Consider the following 24492-nt stretch of genomic DNA (forward strand, 5'->3'; position numbering starts at 1 on the left):
AGATTTAGAGACTAAGCGGTTTACGTATTTGGGAATTTGAAAAGTTGTTGCGTTCATTGTACTCTCGATCGTTTAAATTATTGTTATTTTGAATGTTTAGATTTATTTACATACCACAATAATTATAAGAGTAAGCAATCCGGTTAACGGCTTGAGAGTGAAATATGAAACATTTTCGATTGATTTTTTGAAATTTTTTATCTTCTTGATGCACAAATCAAAAAATTCGAAAATAAACTTAAGTTCGAAAATTTTCGAAACTAAACTCTAAACTTTAATAAAATAAATTCAATTTCGAAAGTTTTTTAAATTTTCGAAAAATTCGAAATTAAGTTTTATTTTAATATTTTTTTTTATTTTTTCCTTTCAAAAGATTAAAAAAAATTCTTCTTAAAAAAAATAATTTTTCAAACAAATGAATTAAAAATAAATTAAAATTTAATTTCGAAAGTTTTTCAAATTTTCGAAAAATTCGAAATTAAGTTTTATTTTAATATTTTTTTTTATTTTTTCCTTTCAAAAGATTAAAAAAATTCTTCTTAAACAAAAAATAATTTTTCAAACAAATAAATTGAAAAAATAATTTTATTATAAATACAAATTTTCGAAAATTCGAAATTAAACATAAAATTCGAAATTCATTAGAAAACTCATATTTCACACTCACTTTTATTAATAAACTTTAACAACTACTCGCGAATTAATTAGTTTAGATAAACATTCAACACATGAGCGAATATTTTACTTCCATTATCAGCTTTGTTTATGTTCAAAATTTATTATTTCGACATTGAAAGCAAATTTTACGAGTTTGAAATGTTTTTTTTTCTCGCGATGACTCAAGTCATAAACAATCAAAAAAATAAATCTGTCACTTCAAAAAAACTCCATTTCCTCTCTAATTTTGTCTTTTTTGACTTTCTTCGAAAAAAATGAAGAAAATTTTCCCCATTCACTCGCGACGTGTGACTTCAGCGATAATGATTTTTTTATGATAATTATCATAATTTTTTGGACTAACTGCATATATTATTTACATTTAATGATGATGATAGGTTCCGTATGTGCTCGTCGCCGCCGCGTGTGTTTGTGTATTTTTGGACATGGAAACGGTAACGCACTCTTTTTATTCAGCAGTGACTTCACGCAACGACGCGATGCGATTGAAATCATTAAAATAGACAAAAAGTACTAATGAATGGATTTTTTAACATAAAATTAGATAATTTTACGTTTTTATATATTTTATGAAACGGCAACTGTTACTTTATTACGTTTAGCGTGCAGGCGTGTCAAAAAAAGTATAAACAGTTAGAACTTCTTTTTTTTTTACCTAAATTAGGGTTATGCAATCAAAAGAAATGATTCACGTTTCAAAAAATTTTTTTTATTTTTTGAAAAAAATAATTAATAAAAATTTTCTAATTTGATAAAAAAAGAATTTTAAAAAAATATAAAATAAAAGAAATTAAAATTAATGGAAATATAGCAATTTTTAAATATATAATTATTTTATTTAAATTAAAAATTATTTAATTTCATTTTTATTTATAAATATTTTATTTAATAAAATATTTATTTTTTTTAAACTTTATTAAATTAAAATTATTTTTTTTTTAATTTTTGAATAATTGTATAAAAAATAAATTTTTAATTTTAAATCAATTTAATTAATTTAATTTAATTTAATTCTTTTTTATTTATTTAAAATTTTTAAATTAATTTTTAATATTTATTTTTTTTCAAATTTATTAAATTAAAATTATTTTTTTAAAATTTTATTTGAATTTTTTTCATAAAATTAAATTTAAAAAAATTGAAACATTTCTATAAATTATTCCATCCTCATAGAACAATTTTGTTTTTAAAGTATGTTCACGAAAAAATTTTTACAAAGAAATTTTGTTATAAAATTTTCTTTTTGCATACAAATCGGATCAATTTATTATTTTTAAGTAAGATTAGACTAATGACAAAAAAAATATGTGCGGTTGAGACTTTTACTGTTTAAGGATAGATGGCGCCCACACATAATGTAATGAACGTCCTATGAGCGAGATGACACTCCTTTAACGCTAAATCTGAGCAAGTTTTTCTTTTTTTCTTTTGAAATTTTCGATGTTTTTGTTAAGTTTGGACCTCTTTCTTACGATTTTTACAAAAAATTTCCAAAAATTTTGAAGTTGATCCTTCCCATGACTGTTCAGTATATTGAGCTCTGTGGGTTCAAATAGGACATATTTTACTTAATGTCATTCCAGCGCTCGTCTGTTGTCATTTCGTGAAGGCAAATTAGGTTTAAAAGTTAATATAATATTGTAACTTTAACATACAGGCGGAATTTTTTTGCTGCTTGCACTTTTTGATGTTGCCCTTAGTAATAAAAGTTTCAGTTGTGCCCAAAATGAGCCCTGTGAAGACCTCAAAACAACCCCCCTTGCCCAACTATACTTTGTTCACGAATTTGTTCAGGTTTTATTATGTAAAATTGTTTTTTACATTCTACTTCAACTTTTAAATATAAAATTATAACGCAGCATGTGATAAAAACTGAAAAAAAATTACGTAGAATTGACCCTTATATTGAGATCCTTAAAATTTGGTCAAGGCCATGTATGAAAACTTTTGAGCTCCGATTTTAGGTCTAACATTTTGAAATTCATTCAAATTTTTTGTTGGTTGTGTTGAAGTGATCCTAAACTAATATTTAGATGCAGAAATTTTGAAAAAAATCACTTTCGATTTAGAATTTATATCGTCAAATCATTCGAAGGACTCCTTTAAAGGACCTGCAATGACCTCAAAATCCCGCCATTGTCAATTTTCCTCAAAACTCAACTTTTTTTTCGAATTCAACCTGGAGAGTTTAGATTAAGTTCCAACGAAGCATACAAAGTCATTTTGAGCCATGTTACTTGAGTTTTTCAAAAATTTAGCGATTTGTGAAAATAATAGTGCAAAATTTTCAATTTTTTTGTCAATCTTCGTTTTTCTCATTTTTACTTGTTTCGATATTTTTGACTAACTTAGAGAGAGGAACCAAAAAACTTTTGTATGCACAAGTTTGACAGAAGAACTGTAAACGAAAACATACCGGACTTTTTGTCCTACCGTTAACATGACGCAGAATATAACCAAATCTTTTTGTAAAAATTTTTTCGTGAACATACTTTATTCAACCTAAACAACTTTTTGATTTAAATTCTGTAAGACGTGAGAAAAACTTGAATTAAAATACAAGCGACAAGTGTACATGAAATTAAATGAAACGAAACGTCGTTAATTTACACCTTTTTGACTAAAATTCAACTTTGTAATTGAATTTTTTTTTCACTCCAAGATCGACTCCTACTTACATTCGATGTAAAAAGCCGAAAAAAAACGTATTTTATAAAATAAAACGTGCTCCAACTTGAAGGCAAATACAAAATAAAAAAAAAATAATGCGAGCGGCAAAAATATTAAGTTGTTTTTAATCAGATATGGAAGAGTTTGTTCGATAACGAACGATTCATGGTCGTTGAACTGCAGCAATAAATTATACAATTTTGAAGTTCTTACCTTGTGCAGTGATTTTTTTCAATGGTTTTAATATAGAGCACGATCTGCAAGAAAAATAATAAAAAAAAATAAAAAATTATTTTCTTTGAAAAATTATTTTTTTTTTAATAAAAAATTAATTAATTTATTAATAAATTTTTATTTTCAGGTGAAATCGGACAAAATTTTCCTTCCTTCCATGAATTGGTGAGTTCCTGTACAGCAAAATGAATTATTAACTTACTAATTGAATAATTTATTTCAGATTTTTTGTTGTGACATGCACTTGTTGTGAATCCAAGCAACCACGTGACCAAACAAAAAACATCCCTTCTGCTTAAAAATTGAATTGAAACAGAAAAATGAAGAAAAAAAATGTAATTAGCTGCTTGTAATATCTTAATTTGACTATTTTTGAGCACTTTAGTTTGAAATATTTTTCAAATTAATTAAAAAAATTAAAGTTAAAAAATTAAATTAATCAAAAATAAAATAAAAAAATTTTTTTCTTAAAAATTTTTTTAAAATTTATTTTAGAGAAAACAAATATTTTTAAATAAAACAAAAATTTTAAAAATTTTAAAAAATTATTAGTTGAACAAATTTTATTAAATAAGTTAAAAAATTAAAATTAAATTAAAATTAATTTTTCTTTTTAATTTAATTAATTAAAATATTAAATTTAATAATTAATTAATTTAAAAAAATGGTAAAAAAAAATTTATTTTATTAAAAAAAAATTAAAAATAAATTAAAAAATACCTAAATTAAATTTTTTTTCTAATTTAAAAAAATTCCGTTAATTCTTGATTTTTTTCACAGGTGAAACTTTTGATTTCGCAAACTCTTTATTACAATCCAAGAATCTATATTTTACAACTTTTCGAATGGAACATTACTCTTCTAAAATCGGTAAGTTTTTCAATATTTTACTTCAAAAAATAATTTTTTCATAAATTTTCTTCTTTTTTTTAGATTTTTTCTGTGAAAGTATGTTGTAATTGTGGTTCAAGCAAAAATGAAAATTGGAAAGGAAACGTAGAAAATTCGATCAATTTTACCATCTCCTTAATTAATTACCAAATTAATCAACAATATTTCCTAAAATTAATTACTTTAATTAAAAAAATATTTTCATTAATTTCGTTTTAGTTGAATTTGGGCCTCCCAACTATCATCATGTCGACATATTTTTACTCCAACCCAACTTTTTTCTATCAAAAACTTCACAATTGGATCGTAAAATTGCACTTTTCTGTTGGAAAATTCATTGGATACATTCCGAGAGATGGAAAATACTCAAAAATATGGACTTTTGGTGTTGGATTTTTTCAATTCGTCATGCAAATTCAAGTTTCGCGACTTTACCATTTGACGATGGAAGAAGCGACGGAAAGTTTAGTTGCGACAATTCTCGCTGTGCTTGCTCAAATCTCGTACACGATGTTTTTGGTAGTTATTTATGCGACAATTTTACTAAAACAAGAGGAAATTGTCGAAATTTCTACAAAAGCTGTGAATTTTCGATACTTTATTGCTGCCAAAAATTCAAATAACCGAAGAAATTTTACTTTTTACATGCTTTTCAAGCTTTTTTTAGACTCAATTGTTATTTTTTCATCATTTGGCATGAATTTTTACGAATTTACGAACACCCGAGCTCTTCATTCGTTATTTTTTGTGTTCTCGATGCCACTTTCCTTCATCTCATATTGCTTCATTGGAACAATTTATTACGCGACATTCGCTCACGGAACAATTTTACTCAAAGATTTGCGATTTCAGTTGATTCGAAACGAAAAAAGTTCATTTTTATATTCAGAAGTTTTGAATTTCACCAAAAATGTGAATAAAATCTTGCAAATAACGCTTTTCATCATTTTTACGGAAGCTTTTGTTGGATTAGTTGATCAAGTAACGGAATTGTACTCGGGCACTTTTTTAACGACGGAGGATTATCCAAATTGGTCGTTTGACTTTGATGTGCAGCAAGGATGGCATGTGATGGTCATTTGTGTGGGGATAATTCAACTTTTTTACATCACGATGGGACCAGATTCGTTAGAAAATGCAGTTCTTGAAGTGCAAAATGAAGTTTTAAAAATTTTGGATGAAACGAAAAATGGAAAAACGAGGAGAAAGGTAAGAATTTTAACATCAAAAATTATTTTTCTGAAGATAAAAGTTCAAAATTTTTTGACAGATGGAAGTTTTTTTGCTGCAAACGATGCATCACAGTCCAAAAGTTTACATTTTGCAGTTGTTTGAGTGCAATGAAAGTTTATTGAGATCGGTAAGAATATTTTTTTTATAAAATTGAATGAATATTTTTGACCATAGATGGCGCTTTAATTAAAAAAAATATTAAAAAGTTAAATTTTTGACCATAGATGACGCTTTAGATAAAGAAAAATTATTAAAAAGTAAAAATTTTGACCATAGATAAAAAAAATAATAAAAATTAAAAATTTTGACCATAGATGGCGCTTTAATTTAAAAAAATTAATAAAAAGTAAAAATTTTGACCACAGATGGCGCTTTAAAAAATGAAAATTTTACTTTTTGCACAAATTGCGAGTTTTTTAACATTTTTCATTATAAAAAAATTAAAATTTTTTAAAAGCTAATAAAAAATTTTTAAATTTTAGATAATTTCAATCATCATAACGTACATCATAATTGTAGTTCAGGTGAAAATAAGTTCAGACAAGGAGTAATAACAAAAAATCTCGTCACTTGGAATTTCAAATGGAAGTTTTAACGCCTTTAAAATCCGCAAAAGGGACTTTAATTGGCTGAAAATTAATTTTTTTAAACAAAAAATAACAAAAATATAGAAATTTTCTTCCTCCAATCGAGAAATTTAACTTAAAAAACTCAAATTTTACAACTTTTCAATTGTAAAAAGACCTTTTTCCATTCCGTAAGTAACATTTTTTAACATTAATATTCTATAAGCTATTAATAACCTTCATTTTTCAGATAATTTCAGCAATTGTCACATACGTCATCGTTGTAATTCAAGTCAAATTAGGACCTGAGTAATTAATTTTGACATCTACTGCTCAAATTTTGATGAAAACGACGCTTTTTCGATGAAATATCAACAAACACTAAAAAAATTAATTGAAAAAATTAATTAATTAAAGTTCAATCGATCGATTTTAATCAACTTCTGCTTATCTAAACAACTTGTCAGTCTGTTTTCGTGCTTCAACCAACAATGTCCTACCTCTACGCTCATCCAACTTCAATTTATCATCACTTGCACAACTTCATCGCACGAAAAATCCTCCAAGGCGGGAAATTTTTGGGATACTTTTGGATTCGCGATCAAAAATTGTACTCGGAATTCACTTATGGATCTCGAAAACTCCTCTTTTGGTCAACTTTTATTGCTTTTTTTCAACTACTTTTCAACTTTTTACTAATTTTTCACTTTTTATACACGTTCAAATTCCGAAAACTTGGAAGTTTCTTATACGAACTCGCAAAAATGGTATTTTTGTTGATGATAATGGCGAGTTATGCGATGGTTCTTTTCGCCCGTCGAAGAATTTTAAAAATTTTTAATCATGGATTGCATTTAAAATTCTTGCTAAAATGGATTTTGACCTCAAACGAAGTAAATTTTCATCACAAAATATTTTTGCGACACATGATCATGAAATTTTTGATGGATTTTTGCACGATTATCATCTCGCGGACCTTCATGTTCATCAGTTTTCCGGTCTTGGATAGATGGAGTGTGATGTATGTCATCTCATTTCCCCTGAGTTTGGTCAATTATTGTCTTGTGAGCACAATTTACTTTGCGACGTTTGCTTATTCGACGATTTTGGTGCAAAAATTGAGACTTGGAATGGAAGTTGAAGGCACTTCGCTGAAAGAAATCATGAAAATTTTACAAGAAATTCAAAAATTCGTGAGAAAAGTCAATAAAATTCTTCAAACGTTGATCCTTTTGATGCTTCTGGAGGGTTTGATAGGCGTCGTGAACAAGGTAAGTCCCTCAACTCGAAGAATTTTTCATTAAAACTTCATTTTTATCTCGTAGACGACTGAATTCTTTCCTCGACTCATCAAAGTACTTAACGGAAATCCGTCTTACGAAGCAGGAGAGTCGTCGGTGATGATTTATTGGAACTTTTTAATCATCATTTGGATATTTTCGCAATTATTTTACGTCACTTATGGTCCTCAGCAGCTACAAACTGCCCTCAAAGATGTTCAAAAGCAACTTTTTCGAGCTTCTGATGTCAATAAGAGTGAAAATTTAGAAAATTTTCTTCTTCAAACTCTTCATGCCGAGGAAAAAACTTGGATTTGTGAACTTTTTGAGTGCAATTATTCACTTTTGCGTCTTGTAAGTTCAATTTTGGGATTTTTATAAAAAAAAATTTTTTTAAATTATTTAAAATTTAAAAAAAAGTTTTTAAACAATTAAAATTTAAAAATTATTTAATTAAAATTAAAAAAAAAATAATTAATTAAAATTTTAAATAATTAAAATTTAAAAAAAAATAATTTTATTAAAATTTAAAAAAAAAAAAATTGAAAAAAAATTTTATTAAAAGCTAAAATAATTTTAATAATTAATTAATTTAAAATTTTAAAATAATTTTTTTTTTTTTTTTAATTTTAGGTCTCCTCAGCAACAGTAACTTATGTCATAACAGTCGTTCAATTCAACATTAGCACTAAAAATCGTTCAAAATTAATTTCATTAGACGAGGAGTGATGAGAAATTAAACGAATTTTAATCAAATTAACAGCTTACGATTCATATTTAAAACGGAAAATGGCAATTTTGTATTTATTTTTTCATTTACGGACAATTTTTCATCATTTTTACAATTTTATGGCACGAAAATTGCTTCAAAGAGACAAATTTTATAGATTTTTGTTGTTAAAAAGGCAGAAATTGTTCGAATTTTGTGTCATTTATTTCCATTTTTTTGCATCAAAAGCAAAAAAATAATTTTACAACCTTTTTCATGTCGTAAGTATTCATTTTCAGCCAACAAAATTGAATTCTAATGAATAATTTTCGGTTTTAGGTGTCATCGACAACCATCACGTCGTACAATTCAACTTGAACAACGCAAAATCAACAAAAAAAAAATTCTTGAAAACCACAATGAAACCCGATGAAGAACGAAGCAAGCGACTGAATAAACAAAATGAGTCACGCAAATGATATTTTAATCGTTGTAAAGAGGCACCGCGATGACAATATTGACACACGTCGGTAAAGTTGCTGCCCTTGAATGAATTTTTTTTTAATTAAGAAATTATCTCTGAAGTTCAATTTTATTATCGAGATAAGATATCGACGTGTTGCAATTTTTTCTGAAAATTGCTCGAAAACAAAAACTTTTGTTCAGAAATTGGAGATAAGGACCACCTAAAAGAACGTTTTGTTTACAAATTTCGTCTCCTGTGCGCACAATTCATTGTCTGAAGTTTCATATTTCACTTCTTTCGTGTTCTTTTCTTTTTTTGCTTCATTGTTAAGAAGACATTTGTTTATTGCAACAATGAAGTGATTTTATCTGATTTCTTATTTACACTTCGTTGTAAATTTATTCAAAAAAAAAAAAAGAATTTTGATTGCAAATTTGCAAAGTAATTCTCTGAGGTGCGATATAATGAGGAAGTGAGTCATAGTTTCGATAAATCGATTTTCTTATATTTTTAAGCAAAATTTATGAATTATAATTGATTAAAAAAAAATATTTAATAAAAAAAGGAAATAAAAAAAACAAAAAAAATAAATGTGAATTAGCAAAATGGCGAACTTCAAATTTTTAACGGTCAATTTTTACAAATTTCAAACTTAAATCTGTCAGTTTTCAATATTTTTTGATAAAAAATTGTCTTTAGATCTGAATTAAAGTTTAATTTTAAATTTTTAAATTAAACCGAAAACAAAAAATTACCGCGTTTCGACGAAAAAATGTTTAATTTTTAAAAGATTTTTTTTTTATTTTTCACAAAAATAAACTTTTTCTTTTTTAAGCAAAATTTGAGACAAAATAAATAATTCTTACGAAAGAGTGAGAAAATTAAAGAAATTAAGTTGAATTAGCGACAATGCGACTTTCAAATTTTTAACTGTCAAATTTTAAATTGACGTTTACGAATTTCTAATTAAAATCTCGCAGTTTTTCAATATTCTCTATTTAAAAATTTTCTTTTAAAAGCAAAATTAGAGTTTATTTTTAAAATTTTAAGTCAATAAAGTAAAAAAAAAAATAAAATTTTCTTAAATTAAATTTTTACTTTTATTTTTTTTTTCCGCATTTCGACGAAAAAATGTGGTATTCAACTCGACTTTTTATTTTTTTTCTTAATTTGAATGATTTTTGTTTAAAAAAAGAACTTTTTTAAACTCAAAATAAATTTTTCTATAAAAATATTTAAATCTTTAAGTCTTTTTTGATGATTTTCGTAAAAAATACACTCAAGTAAATTAATATTAGGTCACGTGATTCGTCAATCCATCACATACGTCGATATCATATCAAATTGTGTCTCATTTCCCTTCTTCACGACTTACTTTTTTTTTCGCTTCATACTTTTTCTTTTTATTATTCTTTTATTTTTATTATCATCGTCGTTTTGTTGTCATGTTCACTCGTCGAAGCAGAAGAAGAAGAAGATAAACGCTTTTGAGAAATAAAAAAAAATATAAATATTATAAAAATGCATCCAATATTTTTATGTAGGTCATCAATCCATTATATGAACTAAAAAAAAAAGTGAGTGAAAAAAGTTAATAAAATAAAATGTTGCGATGTTCGAGAGCTGAGAGAGAAAGAAATTACAGAAAAAGAAAGGGAAAAAACTTGCATTACCGCCTGATGTACTTGAGACTAACTTTAATAAAGACAATGAGCTAAATCTATTGCTTTCATCTTCTTTTTCTGCCTTTCGCTCGTTTTTTTTTTGTCTCAAGGGAGTTTAGGTGACCCATTAAAAATTCTACTTTCTTGAAAAAATTATTTTCGGGAATTAAATTCTCCGTTACTTTATTGCGTGATGCGATTTTAATTCACGTTTTGATGCACGTTACAGCGGAATTTTTCGTCAAACAGGTTCTGAGTACTTTTTTATCGTAATTTTATCAGAATTTGGGGTGAAAAGAGACCATATGGCACATTTTTCGTATTTTTAAAGAGAATTTGAAAGGCGCAAATTATGTCTTTGTTTGAACTTTAATTATTTCTCAAGGCTGACAACTTTATTTTTTTTTATGAAAAATTTATTTTAAATTTTAAGCTCATTAAATTTTTTAAATTTCAAAAATTTTCGAAATTTAAAAAATAAATTATGAAAAATAATTTAAAAAATTCATTAATTAGAACTAAATTACATTAAAAAATAATTAAATTTTATAATTAAAATTTTAATTAAATTAATAATTTTTAAATTAATAAAAATATTAAAATTATATTTTTTTAAATAAAAAAAAAATAAAAATTTTTAAATTTATAAACTAATTAAATTTATGAGAAATTAAATAAAAAAATAACTTTTAAAAATTTATTAAAAAACAAATAATAAAAATTAAAAAAAATAATTTTCAATTAATTAATTAAATAATTTTATTAATTAATAAAAAATTAAATTAAAATTAATTGAAATTTTTTAAATTAAAAAATTAAATTTTATCAAAAAAAAATAATTAATTAATAAAAAAAATTTAAATTTTATTTTTTTTTAAATAAAAGAAAAAATAATTTTAAACAGAAGTGTGCTTAACAGTGCTTAAAAGATCGACGAAAATTAAATTAATTAAAAAAATTTCATTAAATTTTTTTTGTTCATTGACTTTTAATTCAAAAAAAATGTTCCTCCTCAAATTTTTTAAAAAATAAATTTTCAAACAATAACCCATGAAAAATTCAAATTTCTTTAATAAAAAATCTTAAATTAAACTCCGACAGACAATTTTCAACCGTACCGCACCATAAACTCCATTTAAGTAATTTTATTAATCACCATTTGATCGGCTTACTGATCAACTCTTTACTACTGCCATGCCACAAACAACCTTGAAAAATTACTTTTAATGCGACACAAACAACAAAACAGAGAAAGAGCGATTAAATTTCTTTTTCTTAACTCAACTTTTTTTTATTGAAGAGTTGCGAGAAAAAAAAGAAGAAACTGCTGATGTCGTTGCTCTTGAAACGTCTTTCTTTCTGCAATTTTTCTATTTTTTTTTTATTTTTTATTGAATAATGAGATAATCGCTGCTATTCTGTCGTCTCGTGTGATTGATCCGAGCGGAGTGCAGCAGCAACAAGTGAAAAAAAAGACGAGAAGACGAACACATGACACCAAATAAAGAGACAAAAAAATTGCACGAATTAAGTGTGTTACGAATCCAAGAACTGGTTTCTCGAATAAATTTTGCAAAAGCACAGAATAAATATTAACGATGTCATTCTGGGCTGTATTGAATATCAATTGTTGGCCAATAAATTGTTGCAAAAAAAGACGATAGGGCGACGCAACATGCGACTTTTGACGAAATTTGGGATGAATAATGCCGGAAATTGTTGAACTTTGGGAAGGTTAGTTGATGTTTTCTTGTTTTTTGTCTCTTACCTTGCTTTGAACTTTTTTATTTTGTTTAATCCAATTTTAGTTTTGTTTATTTTTTTTTTTGTTTGTTTTTATTCTTTTAGAGGACACTTTAAGAATTCTTGAACTTTATTTTTTTTATCCATGAAATTTCTTGTAAAAAAAAATTATTTTGTTTAATTTTTGCTTCAATTTTTCGTTTTTCTTCAGAAATTTTTTAGATTTTTTTATTTTAATTTTTTTCAATTATTTTTCAAGCTAATCTCGTTTCAATTTCTTACGATTTTTAGCGATATTTTGATTAAAAACACACTTAAAGGGCGAGTAACAGAACAAAAATACATCCGATTCACGCGGCGAATTTGAACAAACTGACAGACGATTTGTGTTTACGTTACCTTTGTACGGCGCTACTTGAAAAAGTGCGATAACTTCTGTATGTCTGTAGACACAAGAAACGTGAAACGAACGGTTTTCAGACAAAAACGAACCACATGGATTTTGTGATAATTTGAACTACGAAGAAAGTTATTTTTTGTTTCAGATTTCTGTTATTTTTTGAGATTTTTAAAGGGAATTATTCGAAATTGATTTTTAAAAAAATTATTAATGAAAAATATTTTTTAATTTAATTTATACTTAGATTCCCTTTTTTTTAAATTTAATTTCATTTTGAAAAATTTTCTTTATAATGTAAAAAATTTTTAAATAAACAAAAATTTTTAAAATTGTTCGAAAACTTAAAATTTTATGTAACTTCTTTTGTATAAACTTTAAAATAATTTTTAATTTTTTTTTATTTAAATCCCTAAATTTTAAATTTATTTTAGGATTCAGCACATTTTCTGAACGTTTATTTTTAACAGCATCCATTGCTACTTTCGCTTCGAAATTAATTCTTATTTTGCTTGATCGATTTTTGAAGCGCGTCCTTCAGTAGATATTCATTTTGAGCGTTCCTTGACGACAAGATCGTTCCAAGGAATATGACACTTTCTGATACGCATTGTAAGGACAATCTGCAAAGTGAATATGGGTCCTGTTGCAGATAGAGCAATATTTGTGCTTGACAGCCTGGCAGTGTTTCGTCAGTTTCATGTATTTCTCAAATTCTGAGAAGCAACCAAAGTGTCGAACACAAAAATTGCATTGAAATCCAGTAAAATTCATAAAAATCCAAATAATTAAAAAAAACCATCGAAATCCAAAAAAATCCATCAAAATCCAAAAAATTAATTTCTGACAATTTACGAAGATTTTGAACTTTTGAAACGACATTTTATTCCTTATTCAACATTTTCTCGTACCTCGAGCGTTGTAGGGACAATATACAAGGTAGATAGGGAGTTAAAATCCATTGAAGATTCACGTTACCAGGGTATTTCTGTAGATACGGTTTTCAGACAAAAAAGAACCACATAGATTTTATGATAATTTTTTCCATCGAACGAAGCTGTTTCTGTTTGAAATTACTGTTATTTCTATTTCCTTTTAGATTTTTGAAGGTTTGTACTCGAAATTGATTAAAAAATTTAATAAAAAATTATTTAATTTCCAAAAATATTTTTTAACTAAAATTTCTTTTTTAAAAAAAAAATAATTTTGTATGAAAACTTTTCTTATTATTGTAAAAAATAAATAAAATAATATTTTTAAATAAAAAAAAAAATTTTAATTTTAAATTTTTTTAAAAAAGTTTTTATAAGTTATAAAAAATTTTAAATTTTTGATTTTTTTTTAATAAAAAATTTTAATTTAATTTTATTTATTTTTTTTACAAATGTAAATCCTTTAATTTCATTTTCTTTAAAAAAATTTTTTTCAATATTTTTATATTGAATTTAAAAAACATCTTTAAATTCTTTAAAAAAAATTATTTTTTTTTTAATTTTTAGAATTTAAATTAAATGTGAAATGGGTAAAAATCCTACTAAATAATTCAATTGTCAAAAGATCCCGTTAGATTCGCCATTTCAACACAAAGAGACGCGTTTTTACAATTTCATTCAAAAACTTTGTTTTTTCGATATTTGTTTTTTAAATTGTGTTTTAAACGTGATTTTTTTGTTAAATTTGTTGAAAATTTGAATTTCTTTAAATTTGTGTCAAAATGAAAAAAGCTAAGGAACCAAAAGTTAAACCTTCAGTCTTTGAACCTGAATCTCCTTCCGAAAACGAGGAATCTGAGGTAAGGTTTTTATTTGAATTTTTCCATTTTCAATAATTTTTTTTTAGCAGGAGGAAATGCAAGCAGAAGATGCTGAGGAAGCAGAAGATGAAGTCGAACATGAGGAAGCAGAACAGCCAAATGCTTCTCGATCGTACGACGATGATAACGAAGAACAGGAAGAAGAGGAAGAACACGAGGAGGAACCTGAAGTTGCACGTGTGTAAAAAAAATTTCTTGATTTTCCAAAATATTTCTTAATTTTTTCAAATTTTAAAGCTCCCAAAGCAAAAATCGCCAAATCCTCTTCGATGGAAGAACCCGTTGAAGTCGCAGCAGGTCCTTCTCGCAATCGCACAAAACGCACATTATTTTCCGGCGCCGCTCCCAAAATAAAAATTGTGATTCCCATGCACGAAAAACGTCAAGCGAACAGCGATCATCCGCCGTTGAAGCAAATGTTGACGGAAGCTGTGGAAAAATTGAACGAAAAACGCGGCATCACATGGAACGACGTGAAGCGATATATTCACACGACGTACGAATACATGAACGATGTTGCGCTGAAGAAGGCGATCAAAGCGCGTCTCGATGCGGGAGAATTCGAAAAGGTAACAGGCATCGGTTTGAACGGAAAATTCAGATTGCCGCCCGTGAAGAAACACGCGAAGAAGGAAAAAGCGGAGAAGCCAGAAAAAGCTGTGAAAGAAAAAAAAACCAAAAAAGACGTGAAAGAAAAGGCAAAAGTTGAGAAGAAGAAAGATGGCGAAAAATCTCGCAAAAAAACTTCGAAGGCAGTTGCCACGATGAGTGAAACGAAACCCGATAAGCGTCGTAAAAGTTTGATTTTGCAGGTTCCAAAGGCTCCGAAAGCGGCGAAAGTTGCAAAAGCCCCGAAAGTTGCAAAGGAATCAAAAGCTGAAGAAAAAACTAAAAAGAAGGAAAAAGCAACGACTAAAGGAACAAAAAAGGCAGTTGTAAGTTCAAAAATTTCATTTCTGCTCAAATCAAAAACTGTGTCAAAGCAATTTTTGTCAAATCTTGCTCCAAATGGATAAAAATTTGTCAGAGGGCTCTAATTTATCATTTTTAATCATTTTATAACTCAAAACTGCAAAAAAATTGAAACTGAAAAAAATTTTTCCCTTTGACATAGTTTTGTTTTAAAAACTAAATCAAGAGCAAAAAAACTATGTCAAAAACTGTGTCAAAGCAATTTTTGTCAAATCTTGCTCTGAATGGATAAAAATTTGTCAGAGGGCTCTAATTTATCATTTTTAAACATTTTATAACTCAAAACTGCAAAAAAATTGAAACTGAAAAAAAAATTTTTCCTTTGACACAGTTTTGTTTTAAAAACTAAATCAAGAGCAAAAAAACTGTGTCAAAAACTGTGTCAAAGCAATTTTTGTCAAATCTTGCTCCAAATGGATAAAAATTTGTCAGAGGGCTCTAATTTATCATTTTTAATCATTTTATAACTCAAAACTGCAAAAAAATTGAAACTGAAAAAAATTTTTTCCTTTGACAAAGTTTTGTTTTAAAAACTAAATCAAGAGCAAAAAAACTGTGTCAAAAACTGTGTCAAAGCAATTTTTGTCAAATCTTGCTCCAAATGGATAAAAATTTGTCAGAGGGCTTAATTTATCATTTTTAATCATTTTATAACTCAAAACTGCAAAAAAATTGAAACTGAAAAAAAAATTTTTTCCTTTGACACAGTTTTGTTTTAAAAACTAAATCAAGAGCAAAAAAACTGTGTCAAAAACTGTGTCAAAGCAATTTTTGTCAAATCTTGCTCCAAATGGATAAAAATTTGTCAGAGGGCTCTAATTTATCATTTTTAATCATTTTATAACTCAAAACTGCAAAAAAATTGAAACTGAAAAAAAAATTTTTTCCTTTGACACAGTTTTGTTTTAAAAACTAAATCAAGAGCAAAAAAACTGTGTCAAAAACTGTGTCAAAGCAATTTTTGTCAAATCTTGCTCCAAATGGATAAAAATTTGTCAGAGGGCTCTAATTTATCATTTTTAATCATTTTATAACTCAAAACTGCAAAAAAATTGAAACTGAAAAAAAAAAATTTTCCTTTGACACAGTTTTGTTTTAAAAACTAAATCAAGAGCAAAAAAACTGTGTCAAAAACTGTGTCAAAGCAATTTTTGTCAAATCTTGCTCCAAATGGATAAAAATTTGTCAGAGGGCTCTAATTTATCATTTTTAATCATTTTATAACTCAAAACTGCAAAAAAATTGAAACTGAAAAAAAAATTTATCCTTTGACACAGTTTTGTTTTAAAAACTAAATCAAGAGCAAAAAAACTGTCAAAAACTGTGTCAAAGCAATTTTTGTCAAATCTTGCTCCAAATGGATAAAAATTTGTCAGAGGGCTCTAATTTATCATTTTTAATCATTTTATAACTCAAAACTGCAAAAAAATTGAAACTGAAAAAAATTTTTTCCTTTGACATAGTTTTGTTTTAAAAACTAAATCAAGAGCAAAAAAACTGTGTCAAAAACTGTGTCAAAGCAATTTTTGTCAAATCTTGCTCCAAATGGATAAAAATTTGTCAGAGGGCTCTAATTTATCATTTTTAATCATTTTATAACTCAAAACTGCAAAAAAATTGAAACTGAAAAAAATTTTTTCCTTTGACACAGTTTTGTTTTAAAAACTAAATCAAGAGCAAAAAAACTGTGTCAAAAACTGTGTCAAAGCAATTTTTGTCAAATCTTGCTCCAAATGGATAAAAATTTGTCAGAGGGCTCTAATTTATCATTTTTAATCATTTTATAACTCAAAACTGCAAAAAAATTGAAACTGAAAAAAAAATTTTTCTTTGACACAGTTTTGTTTTAAAAACTAAATCAAGAGCAAAAAAACTGTGTCAAAAACTGTGTCAAAGCAATTTTTGTCAAATCTTGCTCCAAATGGATAAAAATTTGTCAGAGGGCTCTAATTTATCATTTTTAATCATTTTATAACTCAAAACTGCAAAAAAATTGAAACTGAAAAAAAAATTTTTCCTTTGACACAGTTTTGTTTTAAAAACTAAATCAAGAGCAAAAAAACTGTGTCAAAAACTGTGTCAAAGCAATTTTTGTCAAATCTTGCTCCAAATGGATAAAAATTTGTCAGAGGGCTCTAATTTATCATTTTTAATCATTTTATAACTCAAAACTGCAAAAAAATTGAAACTAAAAAAAAATTTTTCCTTTGACATAGTTTTGTTTTAAAAACTAAATCAAGAGCAAAAAAACTGTGTCAAAAACTGTGTCAAAGCAATTTTTGTCAAATCTTGCTCCAAATGGATAAAAATTTGTCAGAGGGCTCTAATTTATCTTTTTTAATCATTTTATAACTCAAAACTGCAAAAAAATTGAAACTAAAAAAAAATTTTTCCTTTGACACAGTTTTGTTTTAAAAACTAAATCAAGAGCAAAAAAACTGTGTCAAAAACTGTGTCAAAGCAATTTTTGTCAAATCTTGCTCCAAATGGATAAAAATTTGTCAGAGGGCTTTAATTTATCATTTTTAATCATTTTATAACTCAAAACTGCAAAAAAATTGAAACTGAAAAAAATTTTTTCCTTTGACATAGTTTTGATTTGAAAACTAAATCAAGAGCAAAAAAACTGTGTCAAAAGCTATGTCAAAGCAATTTTTGTCAAATCTTGCTCCAAATGGATAAAAATTTGTCAGAGGGCTCTAATTTATCATTTTTAATCATTTTATAACTCAAAACTGCAAAAAAATTGAAACTGAAAAAAATTTTTTCCTTTGACACAGTTTTGTTTTAAAAACTAAATCAAGAGCAAAAAAACTGTGTCAAAAACTGTGTCAAAGCAATTTTTGTCAAATCTTGCTCCAAATGGATAAAAATTTGTCAGAGGGCTCTAATTTATCATTTTTAATCATTTTATAACTCAAAACTGCAAAAAAATTGAAACTGAAAAAAATTTTTTCCTTTGACACAGTTTTGTTTTAAAAACTAAATCAAGAGCAAAAAAACTGTGTCAAAAACTGTGTCAAAGCAATTTTTGTCAAATCTTGCTCCAAATGGATAAAAATTTGTCAGAGGGCTCTAATTTATCTTTTTTAATCATTTTATAACTCAAAACTGCAAAAAAATTGAAACTAAAAAAAAATTTTTCCTTTGACACAGTTTTGTTTTAAAAACTAAATCAAGAGCAAAAAAACTGTGTCAAAAACTGTGTCAAAGCAATTTTTGTCAAATCTTGCTCCAAATGGATAAAAATTTGTCAGAGGGCTTTAATTTATCATTTTTAATCATTTTATAACTCAAAACTGCAAAAAAATTGAAACTGAAAAAAATTTTTTCCTTTGACATAGTTTTGATTTGAAAACTAAATCAAGAGCAAAAAAACTGTGTCAAAAACTGTGTCAAAGCAATTTTTGTCAAATCTTGCTCCAAATTAAAAATTTGTCAGAGGGCTCTAATTTATCATTTTTAATCATTTTATAACTCAAAACTGCAAATGGATAAAAATTTTGTCAAGGGCTCTAATTTATCATTTTTAAAATAATTTGAAACTGAAAAAAATTTTTTCCTTTGACATAGTTTTGATTTGAAAACTAAATCAAGAGCAAAAAAACTGTGTCAAAAACTGTGTCAAAGCAATTTTTGTCAAATTTTGCTCCGAATGGATAAAAATTTGTCAGAGGGCTCTAATTTATCATTTTTTAACTTAAAATTGCCAAAAAATTGAAACTAGAATTTTGAAATTGAATTTTGAAAATCTTTAAAAAATTATTTAACCTCTATAATCTGAATTAAAATTTAAAAAAATTAAAATATGAGAAAATTTTATTTAAATATCTGTTTTAAGTAAAGTTATAAAAAATGTAAAATTTCACTGACGAGGATAATTTTTTCAAATTCGTAAAATTATTCAAAATGATTTGAAATTTAATAAAACAATTAAAAATTGAATTAATTTATATATGAAAAAAAATTAATTAATTTAAAAAATATATTTTTTTAGAAATTGAAATTTAAATGAGAACATTTAAAAAAAAAATTTTACGATTTAAAAAATTTTTTTTTTATAATTTTTAAATTTTAAAATATTTTATTAAATTTAATATTAAAAAAATAATTTAAAATATTAAAAAAATAAAATAAAAAAAATTCATTCTAAATTTAATTTTTTTTTATATTAAAAAAATTAAAAATTAATTTTCTTTCAAATATCTTTTCAGGTCAAATCAGGCAAAACAGGAAAAGTCAAAATAACCACAGAAGAATGATCATTTTTCGTCAATTTCTTTATTTTTCCTCACTTAAAATGAATTCTTAAACCGATTTTAATAAAAATAAACGTACAAATTTAGTCACTTTCGTCAGATTTGTCATCTCCCGAACCAGATCCCGAATGTTCTGATCCGCTTTTACGTTCGGAGCCTTCATTGTCGTCTGATGATCCGCCATCTTCCTCATCCAACGCACGCAACGCTTTGCTTTTATCTGCCTTTTTCTTCCTTCGTGTCTCAATATCGGATCCATCTTCGTCGCTGGAATAAATTGTCGCCGCAGATTGCTTGGATTTCGGGTCTTTTTTGTACTTTCCCTTGATGGCAGCGATGGAAATTGCTCCTTCGTCGTCCGAAGCTTCGTCATGATCGCGATACGATGCGTTATGCCCGCCCGCAGCACTCGAGCGTTTCGGTTGTTTGGCATGTCCGGCACGAGCGCGCATCGCTTGTCGCAATTTTTCCTCCTCTGCCTTGAGTTTTCCGTAACGATCGGCATCCGGATCGTGCCCAACTTGCGTGAGAATTTTAATTCCGCTCGTTTTGGTCGAACGATCTGCGAGAGACATTGTCATTTTTTTGTGCGTTGAAGATTCCGTCGAATGCGGGCGGAAAGTGAGTTTTGTTCGGAACACAGCTTGACCTTGCAAACCCGTGCCTTGACGGATAAATAAGTGATTATGGTCGCCGGCGAGCGGTTGTTTGTACACATCGAAGATTTCGCTGCCCAAATGGAGCGACATGCTGCCGTCGGACCATTTTACGAAACGCGCATTTGACTCGCGTTTCAATTTTCCCTCCTTGTCGTACGTTTCGCGCCATCGAATTGTGTTGCCAACCTTCAATTTCAAGCGTTGACGACCTTCTTCATCCATAACGTCTTCCTCGTCGATCTCATCTTCGTACTGTTCGACATCAAAAGGTCTCGTTTCGACCGACAGGAAATTTGGCATCTTCACAAAATGAATGTCGCGACCCAAATTCGTGACAATTCGAGGAATTTCGACGTCAATTCTCGTTTCGGGCAACGGTTCAGGCTCCGGTTCCGGTTGATTTTCCTTCTCGTCGTCTAAATTCTGATAAACGCGTTCGAAATTTTGATCGTCACTCGATGCGCTTCGAGATCTTGCTCTTTCCGGCGTTTTTGAACGTCTTGCATCGCTATCTTCTTCCTTTTCAGACCCTTTTTCACTTCCGCTTTTCTTCTCTTCGTCATCGGAAATGTCGTCGACATCATCTCCGAACAGAGCATCCACAGTAACGCCTTCTTTGGGCTCCTCACTCTTCGCCGGAGCCTCATCTTCTTCGCTGTCACTGTCAATTAACCCGGATTTCTTCACTTTACTCACAGCTGGTTTGTCGTTCGAGTCAGAATCCGATAAAAGTGCGCGTTTTCGCTTCTCAGTACTGACAGGAGGCGATCCGCTCTTCCTTGAACCCGATCCAGAACGATTTCCCGAAGCTGCTGAACCGCTACGAGATCCTGAACGTGAACCCGAGCCGCTTTTAGAACGTTCTGAACCCGAATCGCGACGAGATCGACTCCGAGATTTGCGCGAAGAGGGACTTGCGCTGCCAGATTTGTTCCCGGATTTACGTGAAGCGGGGGAATTTGAACGAGAACGGGACGAGGAACGACTTCCTTTGCTGCTTCCGCTTCCTGAACGTCGACTGTTGGCACTGTTTGAGCTGATAGAATGAAAATTTCGCTTAAAAATTTGTTTTAAAGGAAACATTTTTAAATTTTACCGTGAATCGTGATGTTCGAGAGAAAAACCCGGCGTTGGAGCTGCTTGAGGAGTTCGACTGCGACTTCTGTTGCGTTCCTCATCTAGAAAAAAATAAAAATTAATTCAGAATTCAGAAAATTTTTAACCGGGATGAGACTTACCGGAATCGCTTTCAAAGTTTTTGCCCATTTCGAAGACTTTTTCTTATAATTTTTGATTTTAAGTGTTTCGTAATTGATTAAAAATTAATTTTAATTTGTTTAGTTTGAGTTTTATTGCCTAAAATATGCGAAAAATTAATTATTTCGGCAAAAAATATTTTTCACATGAGTTGTTTACATGCGAATTGAGGAGACTGTCAAATGTCGATTGGAGACAAAATTTTTGAAATTGTTTAAAAAAAAGTCGTTATGATTTTCGAAAATTAAAAATTCGAAAATGTGAAAATTTTTAAATTGGATTTTTGAAAATTTTTTTAAGAATTTAAAGTTTTACTCAACTCGATTCAATTTTTTTTTTTATAATTTCGAAAAATTTCTTGAAAATAAAATTTTTGTTAAAAATTCTTTAATTTTTTAAAAATTATTTTAAGAAATTTTTGTTTTCGAATTATTTAAAAATTTACTAAGTGTTTAATTTATTTCGAAAATTCGAAAATTAAAAAAAAATTTTTTTTTTGAAAAATTTTTAATTTTTTAATTTTTTTTTTAATTTTAAACATTTTGAGAAATTTTTATTTTTGAATTATTTGAAAATTTATCAATTGTTTAATTTCTTTCAAAAATTTGGAAAATTTGACGAAAATCAAATATTTTTTTTAAATATTTTTTTTTTTACAATTTTTTTTGAATTTAAAATTTGAATTCAAACATTTGGAGATTTTTTAAAAAAATAATTCAATTTCTTAAAATTTTTTAAACTTATAAAAAATTCGAAAATTTGAAGAAATTTTTTTTTCGAAAATGTGAAGAATTTTTTTTAAATTCTTTAATTTAATTTTTATTTCAATTTTTAATATTTTAAAAAATATTAATTTTCGAATTATTAATTATTTAATTTCTTTTAATTTCGAAAATGTGAAAAATTTTATTTACCATAAGTGAAAAAAAATTAAAAAAAAAAATAAAAATAATTTTTTCGAGTTAAAAAATTTTATGTTTGAATTTTTTATTCGAATTTCGAACATTTGAGCAATTAGTTTCGAATTCGAAAATTTGTAGAATTTTTTTTTAAACTGTTTAATTTTTTACGATTTTTCTTTTTCAATTTTTAAAATTTTGAGAAATATTAATTTTTGAATTATTTGAAAATTTAATTATTTTTCGAAAGTTTTAAAAATTTTTTTTCGAAAATCTTCAAGGTTTTTTTTTTATTTTCTAAAGTTGATATATTTACCAAAAAAAATAAAAAAAATTTAAAAATAATTTTTTTTCGATTTAAAACTTTTATGTTCGATTTTCGAAAATTTGAACAATCAATTTCGAATTCGAAAATTTGTAGAAAAGTTCAAAAGAGAAAAACTACAAAAAATTACAAAAATTAATTTTTTTTTATTGAATGAAACAAAAATAAAAACAATGAATGAATGAAGTACGTAATGAAATTTCCCGAAAAAAAAGTCTCTTAGACTTGCTGATTGACTTTTTTCAAAATCTCCGAATACATTTCCTCGATCGCCTTATATTCCAATTGCAATTGCTCGATGTGTTGTTCCTCCGACGGCAACATTGCTCTCGCATTTGCGACATTCACTCCTCTTTTTTCCGCCCGTGCCAGATCTCTCTTTTGCTTCGCGTAAAACATATTAAGCCGCTTCTTGATTTCCAACCGATATTCCTTGTATTCTTGCGGATTCGAGCGATCTGTGGCTCCCAAACGAAGAATTTCGTAAACAACCCGACACTGCTTCGGATTAATTTTGTATTTGGCTTTTGCTTCTTCCAACATTTCCTTGCTCAGGCCCTGTTTGAGCTTCTCGGGCGCGAATGACGCAAGATTTTTGCATAATTTTGCATCGACAGCCGATCGCATGTTCTGAAAAATATCGGAAGGCTCCTCAACTGTGATATCGGTGACATTTTCCTCTGCTCCGTAATACGAATACAACGATTCGATGAGTTTGCTGCCGATGCCGAGACGTTGAAAGGGCGGCAAAATCATCATTTGACTGATGCGCGGTCGAATTTTCTCGGGATACGAGTAAAATTTGTACACCGAAGTAAAACCGACTGTCGCAAAACGCTCCTCGCCCTTTGGATTTTTGTATTTCTCAAAAACCAAGAAGAAATCCCATTGATGATCGTGCACAATGTGACTCGCAGCATCGACAAACCAGAAAATAATCGACTCCAACTTTGCATGGAACTTTACAAAGCCCGGCGTTTCCAATGTGCATCTGTGAATGACGAATTCACGCGGCGCCGGACCTCCGGGCGAGTCATTTTTCAACGTAAAATCCATCACTTTGTCGCCCATCGGCTTAAATTCGGCAGTTTTCTTCGCGATTTGTGTCTTGAACTCCTCCAAATTCGTAAAAATGCATCCGCCAGGCATCAATTCGGCGATCGGAGCCTCAATTTCGTCGGCTTTCATGCCATCCAACTTCAAATCGTCGATTTTTTTGCTATAAGATTGCTGTAAACAAACATCAAAGGGACCGGCAGCATAGAAAAGTTGAATTTTGAGGTCTTTATAGCCGAAAATGTTCTCTTTTTCGCCAAAAATTTGATGAGCCATATCCGGATGGAATGATTCGGCGTCTTCAATTGCTTGCCCATCGCGAACTAAAAAAAAATTTTGATAAAAAATATTTTTTTTTATAAAATTTTGGAAGAAATTTACGTAATTTGAACTCTACAACTTCCAAAGCGTTCGAGACAAATTGTCCTAATTGCGAAATTTGTGCCATTTTTTCATGAGAATCGATTCTGAAAGGAAATTCAATGAGATGTTGTCAAAAAATTTTTTTTTTGCAAAAAGGCGGCAAAGTTCCTTCTTGAGTTTTTGCGTTTTTTGATCGAATTTCGGAAGATTTTTACCTGATTTTTACAATTAATTGATAAAAAAGACCTTTTTGCAGCAATTTTCGATGAGATTTCTGTTAAAAATGGAAAAATTAACAAAAAATTCGTGATAAAAACCTTAAAACGCAATTTTGTTGCGAGAATCTCCTTCGAAAGTG

General features: G+C 27.7%; 4 protein-coding genes across 5 annotated transcripts in view; 1 reads left to right on the forward strand and 3 right to left on the reverse strand.

The window, feature by feature from the left end:
* The window catches only part of LOC134838217 (CDC42 small effector protein homolog), a 42381-nt gene extending 29905 nt beyond the window's left edge, over positions 1-12476 (reverse strand). Inside the window, exons 1-2 of the mRNA XM_063853696.1 lie at positions 12160-12476; positions 3562-3605 (exon numbers count right to left, since the gene is read on the reverse strand). The gene's annotated coding sequence lies outside the window, so the exon portion shown is untranslated. The remainder of the gene's footprint in view (positions 1-3561; positions 3606-12159) is intronic.
* Positions 12477-14113: 1637 nt separating this feature from the next.
* On the forward strand, positions 14114-19669 carry LOC134838381 (late histone H1-like). Of its 2 annotated transcripts, none has more exons than XM_063853898.1 (4): positions 14114-14323; positions 14371-14521; positions 14582-15279; positions 19531-19669. In XM_063853898.1, the coding sequence occupies exons 1-4, from the start codon at positions 14246-14248 to the stop codon at positions 19576-19578; spliced, it is 975 nt and encodes a 324-aa protein (XP_063709968.1). In that variant the 5' UTR covers positions 14114-14245; the 3' UTR covers positions 19579-19669. The 2 variants fall into 2 exon arrangements, with proteins under 2 accessions (XP_063709968.1, XP_063709969.1); XM_063853899.1 differs by having other exon boundaries at positions 14374-14521.
* LOC134838380 (another transcription unit protein) lies at positions 19576-21642 on the reverse strand. Its single transcript, XM_063853897.1, has 3 exons — positions 21473-21642; positions 21331-21412; positions 19576-21270 (listed from the first exon to the last, which is right to left on the reverse strand). The coding sequence occupies exons 1-3, from the start codon at positions 21498-21500 to the stop codon at positions 19659-19661; spliced, it is 1722 nt and encodes a 573-aa protein (XP_063709967.1). The 5' UTR covers positions 21501-21642; the 3' UTR covers positions 19576-19658.
* A 1199-nt stretch (positions 21643-22841) lies between these two features.
* LOC134828285 (histone acetyltransferase type B catalytic subunit) lies at positions 22842-24482 on the reverse strand. The gene is made up of 3 exons (XM_063841263.1): positions 24350-24482; positions 24153-24238; positions 22842-24094 (listed from the first exon to the last, which is right to left on the reverse strand). Exons 2-3 carry the CDS (start codon positions 24217-24219, stop codon positions 22935-22937), a joined length of 1227 nt encoding a protein of 408 aa, XP_063697333.1. The 5' UTR covers positions 24220-24238; positions 24350-24482; the 3' UTR covers positions 22842-22934.
* Positions 24483-24492: the final 10 nt, after the last annotated feature.

This window comes from Culicoides brevitarsis, chromosome 1 (assembly GCF_036172545.1).
Source record: "Culicoides brevitarsis isolate CSIRO-B50_1 chromosome 1, AGI_CSIRO_Cbre_v1, whole genome shotgun sequence".
Lineage (NCBI taxonomy): Eukaryota > Metazoa > Arthropoda > Insecta > Diptera > Ceratopogonidae > Culicoides > Culicoides brevitarsis.